This window comes from Macrosteles quadrilineatus, unplaced genomic scaffold (assembly GCF_028750875.1).
Source record: "Macrosteles quadrilineatus isolate MER2022 unplaced genomic scaffold, UCM_ALF_1.0 Scaffold_1__1_contigs__length_201487025, whole genome shotgun sequence".
NCBI classification, from domain to species: Eukaryota; Metazoa; Arthropoda; class Insecta; order Hemiptera; family Cicadellidae; genus Macrosteles; species Macrosteles quadrilineatus.
The window spans coordinates 16,398,127-16,419,094 of NW_026542594.1; the positions used below are offsets into that span (position 1 = coordinate 16,398,127).

A 20,968-nucleotide genomic window follows, 5' to 3' on the forward strand; every position below is an offset into this window, starting at 1 on the left:
ATCTACAGACCAAGACCTTTCTTTGAACACTTCAACCGAGGTTCTATGTTCAGACATTCTCTCAAATTACTTGCCACAAAAACCCTGTTTTCCCTCCATAAGAATAACATGGAAAGGGAATTTTAAAGGCCGCTGGGGAAGAGCCCCAAGCGAATAGACCTTGTTTTTCTTTTGATGGCTCATCTACAAACCAAGATCTTTCTTTAGACACCTCTACCAAGTTTACGGCCAACCGTTCTCTCAAATTAGTTGCTACAAGAAAACACAGCATATTGAATATCAGTATATGATTCTTTTGATTTAACTAGTGGTTTCCAGTTAATAATATTAACTTTATTTCAATATCATTAAATAAACTTTTAACTTATCACTACTAAAAAAAGAAAAACTTTTAAGAGCTTAACTTATAATTAACAATAAATAAAAATGTTAAGCTCAATACTGTTTTAATAAAGGTTCTAACAGAGTAGGCTTAGAATACTGACTGACAGACCAGTTAAAGTATTCATCTTTTAAAATGTTAAATGAGAAACTCTTCCCATACTATGTTTCTTGTAAACACTCTAACGTCTTTAGCCAAATGACCTTGGTTTCGTTGTTCTTAAACCATTATTTTTAGATCATCAAAAGCGCGGCATCTTGACATTGCTACGTACAATGTCCCATGCTAAAAGCAGGGCTCTGGTTCAAGTGTCTGTCCTTGACTTTATATAATGTTCATGGCAAAAGCGATTCGACATAGGAACTGTCGACGTTTGAATTTTAGGGAAAAATTTCCTTCTGATGGTTCTAAACTTAATTGGGGCAGTAACACTCATTTTCCAGCCGAACTTCCAGAAGTCGTTTGTCTCTTTCACCATTAATCTGGTTCCATTAACCAGTACTTTTTGTGGATTTAAGTTACTTAGCAAAATTACAAATTTTAAGGCATAACTTGTGAGGAGGTAAACCACTTGGTGCTAAAGTGTGAAGAAATTCATCAGGTACATTAACTGGTCTCCCTCTTCTTGAATCAAAGTGTTCACTGAGTAATAAACTCGACTGTCATCATTTAGTTGCTCAACTATTTTATAATTTATTTCGTCACAATGTTCATTCTTTGTTGAAAGTATTGCATGATTTTATTGTATTTTTTAAAGCATATTCAGAGAATCCTTCACTGAAGATTTTGTCAATGTTATTTTTTTTCACAATACATTGTGGTGGAAGACATATCAATGACTCACCAAGATCAATGGCAGCTCTCTTGGCCATTCCCTATTCATAAAGGATATTCAGCAAATGTTGATTCGCTTGGATTGGCTCTCATGTTTTGCAAGTGAAATATTTAAACATTGGCCATAAAGGTGTAGGTATTGAATCTTCTACTATTGCACAGTGACTCGCACCAGGGACTATGGGAGCACATTGCCGGAAATCACCTCACAAAACCTTTCCACCAAAAGGCTTTTCTTGGTCTTCTCTTCTGGCAATATTTCGCAGTAATCTTTCTACAGAAGAGAAAGCATACTTATTTGAGATAGGAGCTTCAACCCATAATATTACTTTACAATTCCTGATATATTTAGCTTTGTTACTATTGGCTTTTATTCCGGAGACTGAGGACTCATTTAATTGTATGCCGAGCAACACGATGCTGAGCAATTCTTACATTGTTACATTTTGTCTTGTAGGTAGTGGTTTGATTTGTAACAGGAAGAGATTTGTACCAGCCATGTTCACCGCTTGGAAACAGGAGTGGGTACACACACGGGTCAATATGTTGGCTTGTGATTGGCAAAGACTGGAGAGAATTTGGGTTGTTTATGTCTCCTCATCCCATTTTGTAAATTTGAGTACTGTGATAGTGATTGCTTGGTGGTGCACCATCGTTGTCTGCAACAAAGGTCGCTGCTACCTCTGACACACGTGCAGTATTGTAGTGAGCTCCAGGGACGTCCGTCGTGGAAAACCATGCGAAGATTAGAAATGTCATCGCCATTTTCTTGTAGCTCTTCTTCAACTTCCCTTAATTGTTTAAATGAATGTAAATAAGAGTTATTACAATCGTATAGTGCCTGGTTAAGTAATTCTAACATTCCAATTCTTTGTTCTTTATTAGTAGAATGATTCATCCTAAACTTATTGGCTTCTGCAGTGTCCATTATATATAATTAGCCAAACGCTGGTGTACTACCAGGATCTGCATCTAAAGCACCCATTCGATGGTAAACTGCACCATGTATTCTGAAGCAGTAAGGACCTTGCCCAGGTGGAAGATCCATGTTTGCTCCAAAGGAGGCGAAAGACATAACACTGTTGTAACTTCTTATATTGTCTATGTGTAATGTTGGTTACAACTTACAATCAAGTTCCCTATATTAGGATGACAATGTGGTGTTTCAATACACTTCCATTATGGCAACACAGGGATGTTTTATTAGTTTCACAAATAAACAGTTTGGCATTGCAGTAAGCACACTCCTCGGTAAGATTTCCCAAGTCAAAATAGTCTGTTGTGACAGCATCTGTCCGTGTACGGTAATATTAAAATAATCATGCGGTCGTATGAAATTTCTTTGAATGTCAAAAACCGGCACAGGGACATTTTTACGATTTCTTGTCATATGATTTCTGTTGTTAATACGTCGCCGACTCGCAAACACTGGATTGTTTCTTCTGTGTGGCATTTTATGATAGCCTAATAAAAATTAAAAATTGAAAACACAACACGTAAAAATATCTATGAAAACGTTAAACACACCATATCTGAAAAAATAAAATCACATAAAATAAATACAAGCACATAATTAAGAAAACTTATTTTGACTCCCTAACACTCTGAATGAAACTGCACAAATAAACTATCCCATTTGCATTTTACCAGTTATCGTATTTGAAAGTAAACTGATAAATAAACAGAAAAAGTAAATATTAAAACGACATAAGGGAAAGAGGTTATTTTTATAAGACAGATGTTTTTTTTTTAATGAATTATAATAATGTTTGATAAACTGAACTAAATTTTCACTTGTATTTAAAAATACATGGAAACTTTAAAGTCCAATGGGGTGAAGCACATTGAACTGAGCGTTCAGATAATTCCCTCTAATTTGACACATCAATCATAAAAATCTGTTGATAAATAAAAGAGTTTTGCTGTACATAAGAAATTCCTTACGGAATTAGAATAATAGATTGCCAGATGTCATTTGTCAATATGCTATCAATTAATACCAGGGTTTGGACAGTTTCCTTAAATAAAAGTTTAAAAACTCCATTGGCGTGAATAGCGCCAAAATAAAAATTCTATGAACTGGTAAAAATAATTTGTATAACTCTGTGTGATCTAAAACGTCCCTCTGAGAGTTTTACCTGCGCTTTGCAGCTTCAGAATTTTCCCTCATTGTTAATGAATCAATAGTTTTTTTTGCATTTTTGCATCTAACCATCTTTTATTTTGTAATTGAATCATTTATTTGTGTGTTGGCTATTTATGTCATCTTACTTAATGGTTTAAGTAACTATTCTCTTCAGTTTCAAGAACCACAGTCTCCATTTGTCAAATTAAATTAATCTTTCATCAACATAAATTGTCAGAATGCAATATGTTTGTCTGATACTTAATCCACAACCACACCCTGTTACTGTCTTATCTGTATACTTCTTGTTGGTAGCTGATCCTCTGTAAAGATGAGAAAGGAAAGGTTGGAGTGAGAGTGGCAGCCATCAACAAGGGGATCTTTGTGTGTCTGGTGATGAAGAACTCTCCTGCTGCTATGGCCGGATTGAGGTTTGACAAACTTTGTTGTAATGGATAAAACAATAATAATTTGACTGTTCTGAGTTGTTAATTCTCTAATCACTTCACAAAATATGATACACCATCATTATGAGCTTAAAGTGGGTTATAGTGTGAAATTTCTTGACTGAGACCTGCTGGTTGGTTTGGCTGGTCATTCATGTCACAGTATATTACCATAGACTAACCAACACAAATAGACTTCTGATCACATTGTCAGTTTTGAAACTAGTTTTTTGTGTCTAGTTATTGTACGTCGACTATTATTTTGTTTCTATTATTTTAGGGTTATTTTCATGATTTGTGCTTTACTGTTTGGTTATCTTAACTAGGAGACCAGTTATTGTTTTTTTTTAAATTAAATTCAATTTATTCATCACAAAAAATCACAATACAGAGGCTGAATATCAGCAATGAATATGTGCTATGTCAGTACAAATCATGCATTATAAATAGTTTACACATAATAAATGTATACAAATACTAGCAGAGTACCCGTCCTTCGTACGGGGTTGGCATATAAGTATAAAATGTTTATTGCAGTTATGCTCATAAGAGCTTTCTGTTTGCAATGGGGAAGGACACAGTTTGACAACATTTGCTTCTCTAAATTCAAGGTATACTATAGTATTACACATCTACCATAGCCCTAATGTTCTACGACTAAAAGAAATTACAAAAAAATCACAAATTATTCATGAGTTGAAAAACATAAACATTACTGTAATCAATCCTTCTTTGACAGTTCTCATTGAGTATCACAGTTTTTTGTTCCTGCTTAGTTTTCATAAAGGAAAAAAATTGTGCTGCACCCTGTTGGTAAATCTTATAACTTTTTAATGCTTTTGCATATCATAGAACAAACCTTTTTATTTGAAACAGCTGACTAAATTCTTTTATTCCCTTTAAATATGAATACTCATATGGTTAACATGGGGAACTACAGAGCCACTCGGGCGGAGCACGAAAGGATTTTTGAGATAAGAATATGCCTATATGTTAATCGGGAATGTGAGCTATCATTATGCCAAATTTCAGCCCAATCCGTCCTGTAGTTAATGCATGATTGAACTTCAAACAAACACACAAACTTTCACATTTATAATATTAGTAAGATTAAAACAAGATTACAGTTGACAGGATAAAAATGAATTCATATTCTAACTATTTACACTCACTTTTAAAGTGTACACTCAGTGTAAAAGGTTAGAGGAACTGACTACATTGAATAAACAATAACATCTTCAGACAACAAATAAATCAGCTGATTAGTTTGTAAACAAGTACGTTGACTTTCACCGCAGCTGATATAAAAGGTTTGGGTGTTTTGTGTGAATTTTCAAGACAGTAAAAAGGTGTGCAACTTTTAAGCCATCCTAATGATAGATAATTGATACAAAATACAGTTTTAGGGTAATGTAATATTTTATTATTGTTTAAAATAATCTAAAATCGCTTTAAAATTACTTGCAAAGAGGACAGTGATTGTTGTATTGTTGGGGCAGACTTTAGCCGTATGCCTCGGCATGCACTGCAACTAACCTCTAGCGCTCATGTATCACTAAAGCTGCCATATCTCAGTTAATATTCGTCCAATATTAATAAATAGGGTGTCAATCGATTTGTAATTAAATTTCCTAAACAAAGTTATCCTTGTAAAATTTTTGAAAAATCAACGGTTTTTAAGCTATTTATGAAACAAAAATTTAAATGGCCGCCATTTTGTTTTATGAATTTTAAATTTTGTCTTAATTTTTCTGTAGCTTTGTCTAGTTGTCATAAATGTTTGTGCAAAGTTTAAATTTCCTACGTTTAACCATAATGTAGGAAAAAATTGATAAGTGAAAAAAACAAAATGGGGGCTGTGTGAGTAACTAAGGACTTCCGGACAATTTAAATATGATATTTTAGATATGATTCTTACCCGGGAACAATGCCCTAAAATATTGGTAGGGAGTTCTGAAACACCCTGTATAACTGCAATAAGTATTTTATACTTATATGCCAACCCCGTAAGAAGGACGGGTACTCTGTTTGCTAGTCATTAATATTTTCCCAGATTTTTGCTCTAAATTGTTTTTGTCACATTTCATATTAGCGAATTTCCCATATAGGGAATAAGCTATTACCGAAGGTCTCATGGTAAGACCTGGACCCGAAACCGATGTACTTTTTCGTTTTGATGTCCCCAGACGCCATAAACGCCATCCATACATGATATACATGATAAGGATGGGTTCAGTCTTATGGGTGTTCATGAAGGGGTGTCACAAACTTGAGGGGCTTATAGTACTAATTAATATAAACAAAAAAGTTCATATAAACATAGGTAAAAAGAATTTTGTTTAATCGCTAGCCGCCATTTTGTATTTTTTACAAAACAATTTATATCTGAAGAATTATTCAAGCTACGCAAACCAAACTTTGCAAATACATTTATTGTGTCAAGAGGCAAAGAACAAAATGATGTAATTTTCTTTTAAATTTACAAATGGCGTAAATTTAAAATCTTTAAACTTAAATTACTATCATATGGCTAATTTTATGAAAAAATGTCAAGAACATTTTTATTTAGTACTAGCTGGACCGACAGACGTCGGGTCCTAATGTGGTTTTATGTCAAAATTTTCAAGATGAGCTCGTTCGCATGGCTCAATCACGTCCTGGTTGAAGTTCGTTCACTACGCTCACTTGCCTTCAGGTTAGCTCGTTCGCTACGCTCACTCACCTTTTGGTTGCAAATTAGCTGTTGTCATAAATTTAAAAAAATAATAGTGCTGCACCCTGTTGGTAAACATATTAACTTTTTAATGCTATTGAACATCACAGAATCAAACTGTTTAGTTGAACCAGCTGTTAAGATTATTTAATTCCATTTAAATATGAGTACTCAAATTATCGTCCGGACGGACACATATATATATACTAGCTGTTGTACCCATGCTTTGCAACGGGAAGAGAACACAAAATAGAAACATTTTAATCTTTACATCTGTTGCATATAATAGTTACACATCCGCCAACGCTTTTAGAAACAAAATTTTACTTTTATGGCCTTAATAGAAACGTTTAAGTTATGACTTTTAAATCTGGTAAGTAGTGGATACCACCATTTTGGTTTTGATTAATTTTAAATCTTGTGTAGGCTGATATGAGAAAAACTGACCAAATCTTTGAATAAAACTTTGACATACATGATTTACCTTAATCTCCCTTAATTAGATATCTTTTTATTTATTATGACATTTTAAATTCCAATTTTGAAGTGGCAAAAGTACTAATTATTATTAAATTTAAATGAATTTTTTATTTCACTCTTCTTCATATTAAATCTCAAATCCTTCCATCTTCAGTTTCTTTACTCACAATAAATCATTAGCAAAACTAAGTCAGCTGTTATAAACTTTAGAAATATTGCTGTGCCTTATCAATACGGTCTTTAGAAATATTAAAGAAACTATATCTATACTATAAAAAATTTTAAACAAATAATTTAGCATTAAATACAGCAGACAAAACTAATATGATTATCAAAGCATCAAGCACTAAAAAATTTAATTGCAAAAATGTGAAAAATGTATATGTTTCATTGCATCTCTGATTCTACTCTACACAAATATCAACAAACAACTAAATATACAAAACCAATTTTTAAAATCAGTTCCATCGTCCATTGCCTTTACATTTTCACACTTACCATTAAGTTAACATAGTAAGTAACAGATATTTCATTGATTTTAGAAACAAAAGAACACTGTGTACTGCTTAGCTTTATGATATTTTCCTTGGTTTAATTTAATGTGGTGTGGCAAAACCACATCTCCAAATATTTTAATACCACATATTTTAATAATAATAAGTTTATCAAATAAAGTAAATGTGAACTGAAAGCTATGTTAAGATAAAATAAGATTATTTTTTATTACCATTTTATAATTAAATATAGTTACACATATACAACAGATTTTAGAAAACAAAATCAACGACGTACAATTTAGTTATTGATGATATTCTTTAATTTAATTTAAGCATAGGTTTAGCAAAACACAATAACCTATTTTACCTAAATATACATATAAGAAACAATGTAATGTGCAAGTTATGTTAAGCAGTTTGAATTTATTTAAAGTAGCCTCCAAATTCATACAAAACATCTATACACTGTAATTTTCATACTGTTTCCATGAAAACATATCAATAACATTATTTTCATAACTTAAAACATCCAAAGCAGAGCCGGAGTTGATACAGCAACGGTTATAGAATCTTTTTTTCTATAATCATTGACTTAGTTTTAGAATAAATAATCCATAAAACGTTAGATTAAAATAATCCTACCTCATAGCTATGGTAAATATTATATTTTACTAGCAGAGTACCGTCCTTCGTACGGGGTTGGCATATAAGTATCAAATGATTATAGCAGTTATGGGTGAGGACATGGTTTAAAGAAATGGTGGTTCTTTTGTTCTACCACTGCCCTTGAACCATAGAAAAAAGTAAAGGTCTCATTGTGTACCATAGCTTTGTTGCTAGTTGGTTCAAATTAGCTGTTGTCATAAATGCAAAAAAATAATAGTGCTGCACCCTGTAGGTAAACCTTAAAACCTGTTAATGCTATTTAATATCATAGAACTAACTTGTGCAGTTGAAACAGCTGACAAAATTATTTAATTCCTTTAAATATTTATGAATATGTTTTTATCAAACTTGGCAAATTTATTAATTCTATACTAAGCTAATAGTATTTTCCTAAAATCACACTTCGTAACCCTCCCTGTAGCAGCATAACCCATAGATACTCGTTAAACCTTATGTTATTGAATTAGATTTAATCTATATAAATAAAATTAGAGTTTTGTCTGTACATTGCTCAGAATCATAAGTTTTTAGGTTATTTTTACATTTATACATTAAAGAAGCCGAGACAAGTCTCATCTAAATTTCTGTGTGTCTGTCTGTCTGTCTGTCTGTCTTTCTGTCTTTCTGTCTTTCTGTCTGTCTGTCTTTCTGTCTGTCTGTAACATTCAAGATGGCATTTTACGCAATCTTCTCCAGGAAAACGAGAGTACCTATCAAGATCCAAGTCATTTTAATGTATTCACTGGATTGGCGAGAGTGTCTTTAACCATTAAAATATGGCCTCACTACTCACTAGAACCAGAGATTCTTTGTGTATAAAATTGTTCTTGAGTTTTGATAACCAGAAAGAAGACCTTGAATCAGTATTGTATAGGGCTGGGAAACTTGAATTTATTAATGATCGTCGCCAATAGCTTACAAACAAGGTTTCCACTCATTGACGGCGCTTCGATGGCGGTTGTGTAAAGTAAAAAATCACAACTGCAGTGGGTGATTGTAACAGAGGTTTACGGATGATGATAATCTCGCTTTTCCAATGACCGTGTCACTTTCTGTTCCTACTCACCGTGTGATGCAATAGCTGGACCTTACAGCCAATAGGCCCATAGCCCATCTCTTGGGTACAAATTATAAATTACCAATCTAAATCGTCTGTAGTACTTCATTTCATATAGTAAGCCACCATTTCGACAGCATTTCGGGTCATCTCCGAACCAATCAAATATAAATTGTTATGATAAAATTGGATGACATTAACAAAGATTTCATAAATACTTATTTTATAGGTATGTTCTTTGTTAGGTATGCTTAAAGCATTGCGAATTCCCTAATTACATTCTGTATTTTTGTGTATATGTCTGTTGGTGACGTATTAATGTCCTTATTTCTCGATGATAAAAATGTGAACCGGAATAAAGTGTTAAATGGTGAGGTTCAGGTCCCTACTTTAAATACTTAACCACTGTGGAAAGTAACTTTCAATTATAGGCCTACCTTAGGGATATGCCTCATATATCTATAAAAAGCATATTTTAGTTTAATCATTGGATTTAACATATGGACCAACACGACCCGGGTGACATTTAATTGCATTTGTTTTGGCTTGAAACTGTCAGATACTGTATTTGCGAAGGTTTATATATAATAGTTTTGCCAACAATCTGAAAATATGCAAACCAACTGCTGTTCTTAATATAAGAAGGTTTCAACTGAATACTATAAGATCCCCGTGCGTAGAACGGGTACACAGCTAGTTGAAAATAAAGTCACACAAATGGAAATTTGCTTAGGCTGCAGCTGTGCTGTGGCGGGGGTATTATGAATTTGTAATTGATGTAGAAAGAAGACTTTGTGGTAGTAAATGATTAACTCGTAAGTTATATAAGATACTAAATAAATCAATCCCGTCGGTCCCAATTAGTAGCGACAGACGTCAATCAATTAATTGATAAACTCATCGGCAACCAGCTCAAACGGAAAAACTAAGCAAAACCCCGTCAACCTGATAAAAAGTACGTCTGTGTTGAATTCAATGAAAACATCCAGTACAACCTCAAGAGACATCTAAAACACAACAACATCACCTTATCTTTTAGAACAAGTAACAAAGTATATAATATCTTAAAGGACAATAGCCATAACAACAAAACCGATAGATCCAGTTCAACAACGTTAAAAGAGGTTAAAAGAGGCCACCAACCTCTTTAAAAAAAAAAAAAAAAAAAAAAACAGGAATTTACAAAATAAATTGTGCCGAATGCCCGAGCTTTTACATTGGACAAACGGGTCGAGCATTTAAAACCCGCTATAAAGAACACCGCCCAAACCCGAGAACAGACACACAAAAATCAACTTTTGCCCAACACCTTAATGACTGTAATCACGATATGAATGACATTAACACCGGTCTGCAAATACTACATTACTGTCAAAAGGGAAATAAAATGGACGTCTTGGAGGAGTTTGAAATATACAAATCAATAAAAAAATCTGGATTCCAACAACCATATCCTGAATGACAAACTCCAGTTTAAGTCAAATATAATTTTTAACACGCTACTGCAACAAGGAAACAAATCTGATCAGCTGACCACAACAGATAATTCAACCAGATAGCGCTGACTTGAACCCTCCACCAACAGTCTGTTCCCGCTCGTGTACCGGCAATGTTGCATATTCGTGATAGGCCTATCAAACTAAAAGTATTTATTTTTATGTCGTACGTGTTGTGTGTAAATGTTGTTTGTCGTGTAATGTGTTGTAAGAACGAAGCTATTCAAGCGGATCTACATATTCCTGTAATGAAGTGTTTGACAATGGCAGCTCGCCGAAACATGTAACACGTTGACGAAGGTTACTTTTGGAACTGATAAATGTATTGTAAAACCAAATATTTTATATATTACAGTTCCGGGGCTACAACAATGAATATTAACATATGGTTTGAAAGCTCCCTTTAAGTAATGTTAAATAATGTTTACATTGGGGCTAGTGACATCATTATTTTAAATTTATAATCCTTACCCTTTCTGTTCTAATATCCGTGCAGTATGTAATATGTTTGAACCAGCTGTGTGGAATTGTGAAATCAAAATTCATTTGACAGTTAGTTCTGCTTGTTTACATTTTTAAACTTTGTAGGTTTGTTCTTTGTTACCATGGATACCATCAATCAATATTTACTTTTAAATCTCTCACCTCAAATTTTTGAAAGCCCATGGGGCGGAGCCCTAGGACAATATCATAGCGGGAATAGTTCTATATGTATCCTCGGAGCTGTAGCTTCATTTGTGTGCAATTTGAGCCCAGTCGGTTCAGTACTTGTTGAGATTATCTCATACAAACACACAGACACACACACAGACACCACCTCTTCTTTATAATAGTATAGATAAAAGAGGAACTATGTATGTGTGTGTGTGTATATATATATATACACGTTATGGACTCCGAAACCGCTCGACAGATTGTAATGAAACTTTCAGGCATTATTAAGCATCTTTCAAGGATGGTTCGAGTGAAGTTTGGTGCAGATCTGTCAAAAGGGCTCTGCCCCAGAGGGTTTTAAGTGGGCCAATGTCAGACTTTTTTATCTACAATGTTTACAAATAAATATAATTTAAAAGCATATGTTTACTTTCAACAACTGTTTTGTAGGTTTGAATAATTACAACATTCTGTATTAGCATTAGTCATGATTTGAAATAGTGCCACTGTGTTTCTACAGAGTTCAGCACAGAAAACTATTTTACTTTTGAATAAGTCCAAATGTATTAAACCCCAATCGCAGCACACCTGTGCACTTAACAACGTTTAAATTCTCCAATGTTAAATATTAAAACATAAAAACCTTTATCAAAGTATAATAAACAATAAAAGGGATGACGTTTTAAAATTTATGACAACAGCTAATTTGCAACCAAAAGGTGAATGAGCGTAGCGAACGAACATCAACCTGGAGGCGAGTTAGCGTAGCGAACGAGCTAACCTGAAAACAAGTGAGCGCAGCGAACGAGCTTCAACCTAAAGGTGAGTGAGCGTAGCGAACGAACTTCAAACGGGACGTGATTTAGCCATGCGAATACTTATGAAGTTAAACGGGGCAAAGCCCGTGGGTACAGCTAGTAATAGTATAGATTTCTTTGTATCAGCTGTCTTAAATTGTGAAATATGCAATTTAGCAGTTCTTGTTTACATTTAAATGTCAAAGCAAATGTAAACAAACATGGTTAGTGTTCTCATCGCAGCCATGGAGACCAATCAGTATTTACTTTTAAAATCTTCACCTCAGAACTTTTAAAGCCTACAGTCAATATCGAAATGTGAAAAGTCCTATAATGGTCCTTGGTATGGTAGCTATATTTTTGTAAAATTTAAGCCCAGTTGGTTCAGTAGTTTTTGCCCCTATTAGTAACACACATTCAAAATGAAAAAGTAAATCGGTCCCGGTCCTAGGTCTTACCATGAGACCTACGGTAATAGCTACTATAGGGATAGGGAAATTCGCTAAAACACTTTATTACCCTCCCTATAGCAGCAAACCTAGGCACTTGTTAAACGTAATGGTATTGAAATGGATTTAATTGAAAATAAAATCAGGCAAATGGAAATTTGCTTAGACTGCAGGTTTGCTGCTGCGGGGATATTTTACTCTGTAATAATTTTATGAGACTGGATTAATAATTTTAAGCTCAACATATTTAAGTTTATTGATTTCTTTGACAACAGGCTGCTTTTTCTGCATGTTTTTTTAATAAACAATTAAAAGTAATCTTTTAAAAATACTTATTAAAGCACAAGTGGTCCTCTCACCCACAGAGTGTCCAGTCTGGGAAACTGTACATTTTTCTAGAATTGTTATGACTAGGCGTATTATTTTTATAAGTTCCTGGACAAAGAAACATTTTTGCAGTTTTTAATAAAGTTGACTAACTCTATAATTCTTCTAATGAAAGTCTTGTCGATGTTTTAATGTCGTTTTGCCCACAGATTTGGTGACCAAATTCTCCAAGTGAACGGTCAAGTGGTTGCAGCATATACCAAAGATCAAGTCCATGATTTGTTCAAGAAAAGCTCGGTCAATGGAATATCTGTGATTGTTAGAGACAGGTATACTACCAGAATACAGGGCTAAAAAAAGTGCAAACTGTCAATAATTAAAACTAATGTTCATGAAAGATCAAAATACAACAGTTTAAAGAGTTTTTTTTTTTTTTGTAGTAGTAGTGAGTACAAGTCCGGGGATTTATAACTTAGATACGTAAAATATATATATATTAATTACGTAAGCCGATTATTTGCGTCAAAATTGTGGGCGACTAGGAAGTCGTAGAACAACGGGTGAGGGCTCAAATTAAAGGTCTCGATCCCGTGACGGCAGGAAAAATAGTGAAATTCCCAAAATTTTTACACAAACTTTGAGATAACGTAAAATGTCCTCCATAAGAATAGCATTAGAAGCCATTTACTGCTAATTTTTTTTTACTTCAATACAGCTGATCGTGATTTATCACTAAGCCTGTATGCAATATTAACATTTGATTGACTTATTTTCCAGTCAATTCTGAAATGTACTACAGTAGATTCCCTCTTATCCGGACACCTTTTAACCGGACATCGGTTTAACCGGACTACACTCTGGGGAAATGGCATCTCTTTAACCGGACAATTTTTATCAGCACATTGTTTAACCGGACTAGAACGGCAGGAAGTGGGCAGTACTGAAACAACTGTTCTCGTGGGAAAGATTTGAGACCAGTGATCACGTGTCTTAAATACAATGCTCTCCTAAATTTAAGTCGAATATCACAGTAAACAGTCTGTTTTATCGAGTTTTTGGGACGTCGGTTTAACCGGAAAACCCGTTATCCGGACTGGCCTCGGTCCCGAGGAGTCCGGATAAGAGGGAGTCTACTGTACAGGGTTATTACAAATGATGTTCCTGATTTTGATTATAAATATTACTGGGTTAATTTTTCAAGACTATTTTAGTTGGTACCATTGGAAAGAAAAACTTATAAAGTTTCATTTACATTGGGTTGGGTTCTTATCAGCTGTTTGTCAAGTCAATTGCTGTAAGTGTTGTGTAATGGTTAAATTTGAAGGCAGAAAAGCTTTTTGCCAGTTGGAATATTACATTAACCAATCTGTTATTAGTGTGCAACGACACTTTAGAACCAGGTTTAATGATAATCCTCCTTGTAACCACTATATTGGCAAGTGACATTTGAAATTTAAGAGAAATTGCTGCATTTGAATGTTACTTGTAGTAGGACTGAACTTAACAATGTGCTGCCTGAGATATGGAACGAGCTCGGTGGTCCGAATAATGACACACCCCTGAACTGGCCTACAAGATCTCCGAACATCACCCCCTGTATTTTTTTCTTGTAGGGATACATCAAAGATAAGGCGTACTCACCACCATTATTAGATAGCATACTTGAGATCCAGCAACGGATTACCAATGCTATCAAAACAATAGATCAAGACACACTTTTCAAAGTCTAGCAAGAGCACATTACATTATTGACATCTGTCGTACCACAAGGGGTTCCCGTATCGAGCATTTACTATTCTCTGTGTATCTGTGTCGAAACTTTTTAAGTTTTTCAAAAGTTGTAACCATTTTATTTCTTTGTATAACAAATAAAACCATATTTTATGTATGTTTTAAATCATGAACATCATTCGTAACAACCCTGTATATAAAAGAAAACCAGGGATAACGTTACCTATAATAATTCACACCTTTTAGTTATGTTATAAGGATGTTGAAATAAATTATTTTACTGAGAAATTTTTCAAATTTGTGTATTTTTAACTTTAACATGAAATAACCACATTGACTAAATAATTAACGATTCAAAATTAAAGGGAAATCTTCTGCTTTGTTTTTATTTCCAAACATATGTTCAAGACTTATTCTACACTTTCTGTATTATAAATTTGAGATTTATTGTAGTGTTTAATCAATATTTTGTGTGAAGTGGAATAACCTCAACGGATACTCAGGATATAACTTGGGAATAAAGATTGAATAGGTTCGTAGTAAATATGTTTGTTAATTAAGTTAAGTAAGTACTATAACAAGTTCCAATGGGCAGATAAACAATATTGTTTGAAGATTTTTAACATATACTGTCTGATGCTCTAAGCAAAAAAAGGTTAAAATAATATAGCCTAGCATGTATGGTATATAATAGTGAAGGGAGCATCCACATGTAACAGTAAAACCTAGTGGTAGGTTCCATTTTTTAAACAAACCAAAATGCATATCAATGCTGATGAAAAGTAATTTCGTGGTTGGTTTTTTTTAACACTAATTGTGTTAAACCTTAACAAAGGAGTGTAAAATTAGAAATATTAACTGGGTAGGGATGCTAATTTAGCTTTTTTGACCAAGAACTAAGCTTACCTCAACACACCTTTATTTGCCTTTTCATATTTTATGAAGATAATTTCCAAAATTCCAATCAGGGAAGCCTTTTTATCACCATTAACCACAAGTCCAAAGCTACCTTATAAACCAGTATTTACTCACAAACAATTATATGTTTGCTGCCTTTAGAACATCAACAAAAGCAAACGACGACAAACAACAGACTGTTTTTACACAAACGATATGGTGTACAGGGATATCTATTCTTGACACATTGATAATATATTTCTGAGTTTGAATATTAGATTAATTTGTTTTACATTATTGAGCTTTTTAGGGACTTATGTCCCTACAAGCCACTAGTGGTAATTTAAAATTCTTCTTTTTTGTGAAGGAGTCCTATACTACTGAAATAACACTGTTCATGTCATACCTTATCCCTTTGGAATGAAGGTAGTTTCATATAGAACTAAGCACATTTCACAGTATTCTTTTCCTAGAAATGCATTGCAGACCACATTAGACTTCCTGATTTCTTACACATTTAGTTTTTTCAGGCCATTTGAGAGGACAGTCACTCTGCACAAGGACAGTGTGGGTCAGTTAGGTTTCCAGTTTAAGAACGGTGAAATCTTCCGTTTGGTGAAGGATTCCAGTGCAGCCCGCAACGGTATACTGACTGAACATAATCTGCTTGAGGTAAGCCGACACAAAAATTAAAAACACTAATTGATTAGGCTTTTATGTGTTAAAAAAGTTATTTTAATTCGTTTTTTATTTATAAACCTTGTAAATAAATATTGGAAATTACTAGAACATCTCATTTAACATTCATTATCAATTAAATTTTTTATCAAATTACACTTAAGTTTACAGCTTAGTTTTTTGTGTTTTATGTTAACTAGTTAAAACCCAACACAATGGCAGCTATTGCCCTCTTGTATTATACACTTTAACCCTTTGGGTCCCAAGTGCCGATCACATCGGCACTTCAGTTTTATCTGAAAAGACCCAAGTGCCAATCACATCGGCAGTGCCGTTACGATCGAAAAAGCCCGGGTGCCGATGTCATCGGCACTATGTATGTATGCGAAAAAACCCAAGTGCCGATGTCATCGGCTTTTCGTAAATCTATTACTACAAAATTATTTATAAAGCTATTCCACCGAAAGATATATCAAACGAGAGCAAATTAAATTCTCTATGCAGGTAATTTCAACAACACACTCAAAACGTACTTTATATAGAGCTTGAGAGTAAGAAGAACGATGAAATTTGCGTGGCGTTGACCGGTCTGTCTGTACAGCTGTTGCGCATCAAAACATTGACTCGACGTTGTTGACATTCACTGTGAAGTACTAATGTTGTTTTTTGTTATTCGTGAGTTTGTTTAGTGAATTTTATCATGAAATGAAGTAAAACGAGTTTCTATATAAACTATTGTTGCTAAAATAGATTGTGTATGTACAGCAGGTTTTTCAATTTGCACTGATTATGTCTTGAGTATTAGAAGCTTTGTCTGAACATTTGAACTAGGACTAACCTGACTTCTCTGTCCTTTGTTGTTTTATTTCTTTTTAAAAGCTCTTGTTACTCCAAACTAAGACTCTATTCCTTACTTTTCATTAATTAACACTTTTCCATTTGCATGTGCATGAACTTGTTTTTAGTGTGAATAAACATTAGGCTACCTATCTTACCGTTTGAACTAGGGTATGCCTAGGCCTAACTTGAGATCTCCGTCCTTTGGTATGAAGTTTTATTTACTTCATTTATCATGAGAGAACTTAACTTTTTATGAAGTAGGGCCTATAGTTACTTATAATTATCCTATATGCCTATATAAAGTTGTATGGATCTAATAATTAGTATAAAAGCAGGCCTAGTTAAAACTTATAGCCAATCAAAATGAGTGAGAACAAATCTAAAAGAAAACATTCCCCTGAAAGTGAACGTACACTTATTTCAAATATACTGGAGTCCGGTGTAACATTTATTGATGGAAATGAAAGTGATGATTCACTATTAGATATTTCTTCTTCTTCTTCAAGTGAGGACGTAGACGACACTGATGAAGATCCCGACTACGACCCTAGTGGTAAAGATGGACTTACCCCTAACAGATACAGTTTTTTATCCAACTTTAGGCAAAATGGAAGAAACTTAATGTCTGATAGTGACAGTGACAACCCTCAGCAGGATAGAACTGGATGTGATGTAAGTGTAAATCAACCCTGTTCCACGCCCAACAGTGAAGATAATATTCTAGATCCTGATGATCCTGTAGGCCTACCTATTGATGAGCCAAGTACTTCTACAGGGAGGTCTCGTGTTGCGTCGAGGACCCTAAACAATAGGCCTAGACAGAAGAATAACGAGAAAAATAAAACTAGATCTAGGCCTACAACAAATCCTAGATCAAAGTCAAAAAAACAACCGGAAAGCCCAGAAAGTAGCGAGTGGGAGGAGCTTGAATCTGACACTGACCCTGAATAAAACCTCAACTTTGGATTCTCAGAACTACCTGGTCCTAAACATTGCCCACCTAGAAATTCAAAGCCCATTGAGTATTTCAACCTTTTTTTTACAGTAAATCTTCTAAATACCTTAGTAACTGAAACAACAGCAGATATGCTGGGCAGTTTTTCAGAAATAATCCTGCCGTAAGAAACCGCATGAAAGATTGGGTCCAGATTAGTTTAGGAGAAATTAAAGCTTTCATAGCTATTGTGCTCAACATAGGCATTATTAGAAAACCCTCAATACGAAGTTACTGGTACACTTCTTCCTCTAAAAAATGTGATTGGTTTGGTAAAGTACTTAGCCGAAATCGGTTCCAAGCTATTTTGAAATTTTTCCATCTAACAGACTCAACCGCTCTACCACCACTTGATTCCCCAAATTACAACCCCTGTGGACCCTCTGATAAATCATGCGAACCGCCTTTTCCATCATTACTACATACCTCACCAAAAGTTGTCTGTGGACGAGTCACTAGTTGGCACCAAAAAGCGAGTCGCTCTCACGCAGTATCTTCAAAAAAAAACAAAAAAAACAAGAGGGGGATAAAATTGTGGGTGCTTTGTGATGCTTTGACCACTGTTTAAAATTTTACTGTTATAAAGGAGCCAAATATGAAGACAATAGAGAAGAAATTCAGCGTCTAGGGCAGGGCTACTCGGTTGTTAAAAAGTTGTTAGAGATGGGAAATTTCCTAAACAAAGGATACCATCTATACCTTGATAATTTTTTCACTTCAAAAAAATTGGCAAGATTTTTGTATCAAAATTTTACATGGTTGACTGGCACAGTTCGTACCGATAGAAAAGGAGTCCATAAAAAGCTATTAGGCAAGTTCCCTGTAGGCAAAAGAGTTTATGTTCGTAAAGGACCTTTCTTATTCATGGCCTTTCGTGAAAAGGCAACCAACAAAACTCAATTCATTTTACTATCATCCAATGCCCGAGCCAAGAGTGTGCGTTACACAGTGAAAAGAGGAGGAAAACTGTTAATTAAGTGCAAACCTCACATAGTGTACGAGTATAATCACGGGATGGGAGGTATAGATGGGACAGACCAGATGCTCTACACCTATCTCGATGAGCGTAGGTGTATGAAGCACTTCAAAAAGGTAATTTTTAATATTTTTTGTAGAATGGTCTTAAATGCATATGTCCTGTATAAGTTGAACACAGGCAGACCCCTCTCCAGACTTCACTTCCAGGTATCCATCATTGAGGAGTTGGCAAATGAATGGTTTTTAGAAAAAGCTCCGGTTGCTGAAAATAGAGGGGGCGGCGATGGATTTTCACCCAACAGGAAATTTGGATTAGAAAAACTAGAAGGGAATAAGGAAAGCAATTGTTGTGTGTGCAGTGGGAAAAATGACCCCATGGGTAAAAGAAGAAGGTCAAAAACAATTTGTGTTAATTGTAGGCGTGGATGTCACTTGGACTGTCTTCCTCGACACAAATGTAAATAGATAGACTGTTCAAGAAAAAATGTAAATATGTAAATAGTTTTAGCGCTAAAAGTTTTATTTCAATTTTTTAACAGAAAACATTATATCATAAGAAAGATGTGCATAAAATGAACTGCTTTCACATTCTTTTCAGTAGCTTAGTGTCTAAAATAGGTGAAATAGGTGGACTGTCTTCCTCAACACAAATGTGTAAATATATGAGCCGTTCCAGAAAAATGTAAATATGTAAATAGTTTTAGCTCTAAATGTTTTATTTCAATTTTTTAACAGAAAACATTATAACATAAGAAAGATGTGCATATAATGAACTGCTTTCACATTCTTCTCACTATTCTTCTCAGTAGCTTCTCAGTGTCTAAAATAGGTGAGAGACTTAGTTTTACCTTTTTATTTCTTGCATGATACCTATTTTTAATTACTGTAAATAGATCCAGGCCTATAAATGCATGTAGAAATGTTATTGTAAAAGTATTTCTGTAGTATGTGGTAAATATTTAATAAAATTGGGTTTTATAATTACTTTATATGTTTTTTTATTACATGTCGATTTTGGCAAAAAAGTTACGTTTTTTATTTTTATTAAAAAAAAAACTTATTTATTATTATTTTTTGCTAAAACTTTCACAATATGTTCTTTATTCAGTGGTATTTAATAAAATAATAAACATATAGGAAAAAAGATACAGCTAACATTCTTTTTTTGGGTTACAAAATGAAAATTAGAGAAAATATTAGGCCGTTCATATACATAAATTGTATATATATATATATATATTTATTCATATATTTATACAAATTTTACTTATTATCGTTAAAGAAGATTCTATTAGCTAAAAGATCAAAACAAGTTATAACTTAAGCTGCTTTCTAAGGTGAGTTATGAATATTTATTTAATAATAGTACAAAACAGCTGAAAATGGCTTGGGATTCTGGGGTATAGTGTGCATAGAGTAACTTGGTCATCTGGTGTGCCAACACAACAAGTGGTCTGGGTCACCTCTGATAAAAAAATAACACATTGCATGGGACCCAAAGGGTTAATACCGGATTAGCTTCACCACAACCTTCCAGTCTATCACTCTTATTTTTTCCCCACTGCAAACTGCAATGCAAATTGAAATGGTAATTTGCGAAAGACGACGATAATTTCTTAAACGAACCACGGGTGATGGTCAGAATTTTGCCGTGATACCGTGGCGGAATACGAGGATAATGCCTGTTGGCTGAAAATTGTTAATGAATTTGCCATGATCACATTTGCTGTGATCGCACAAGACAATGCATGGGGTTTCCGTGACCAAGGGAGTCGATGGATTTTGCCCCCATCGCGGGAGACGATGATAATGTCCACATGACCGTGGGAGATATTCGTGATCCTGATTTTGCCACGATTGCAGGAGTCGTTGATAACATTTCTGTGATCATAGCATCACATTTTTGATGATGGCGATTCTGTTGATA

General features: G+C 34.1%; 1 protein-coding gene across 1 annotated transcript in view; it reads left to right on the forward strand.

Annotated features, from left to right (window-relative positions):
* LOC129004373 (syntenin-1-like) overlaps positions 1-20,968 on the forward strand; it is a 54,999-nt gene that overhangs the window by 23,773 nt on the left and 10,258 nt on the right. The window contains exons 5-7 of the mRNA XM_054432945.1: positions 3,657-3,772; positions 13,133-13,252; positions 16,082-16,223. Of these exons, the coding sequence (XP_054288920.1) occupies positions 3,657-3,772; positions 13,133-13,252; positions 16,082-16,223 (378 nt within the window). The remainder of the gene's footprint in view (positions 1-3,656; positions 3,773-13,132; positions 13,253-16,081; positions 16,224-20,968) is intronic.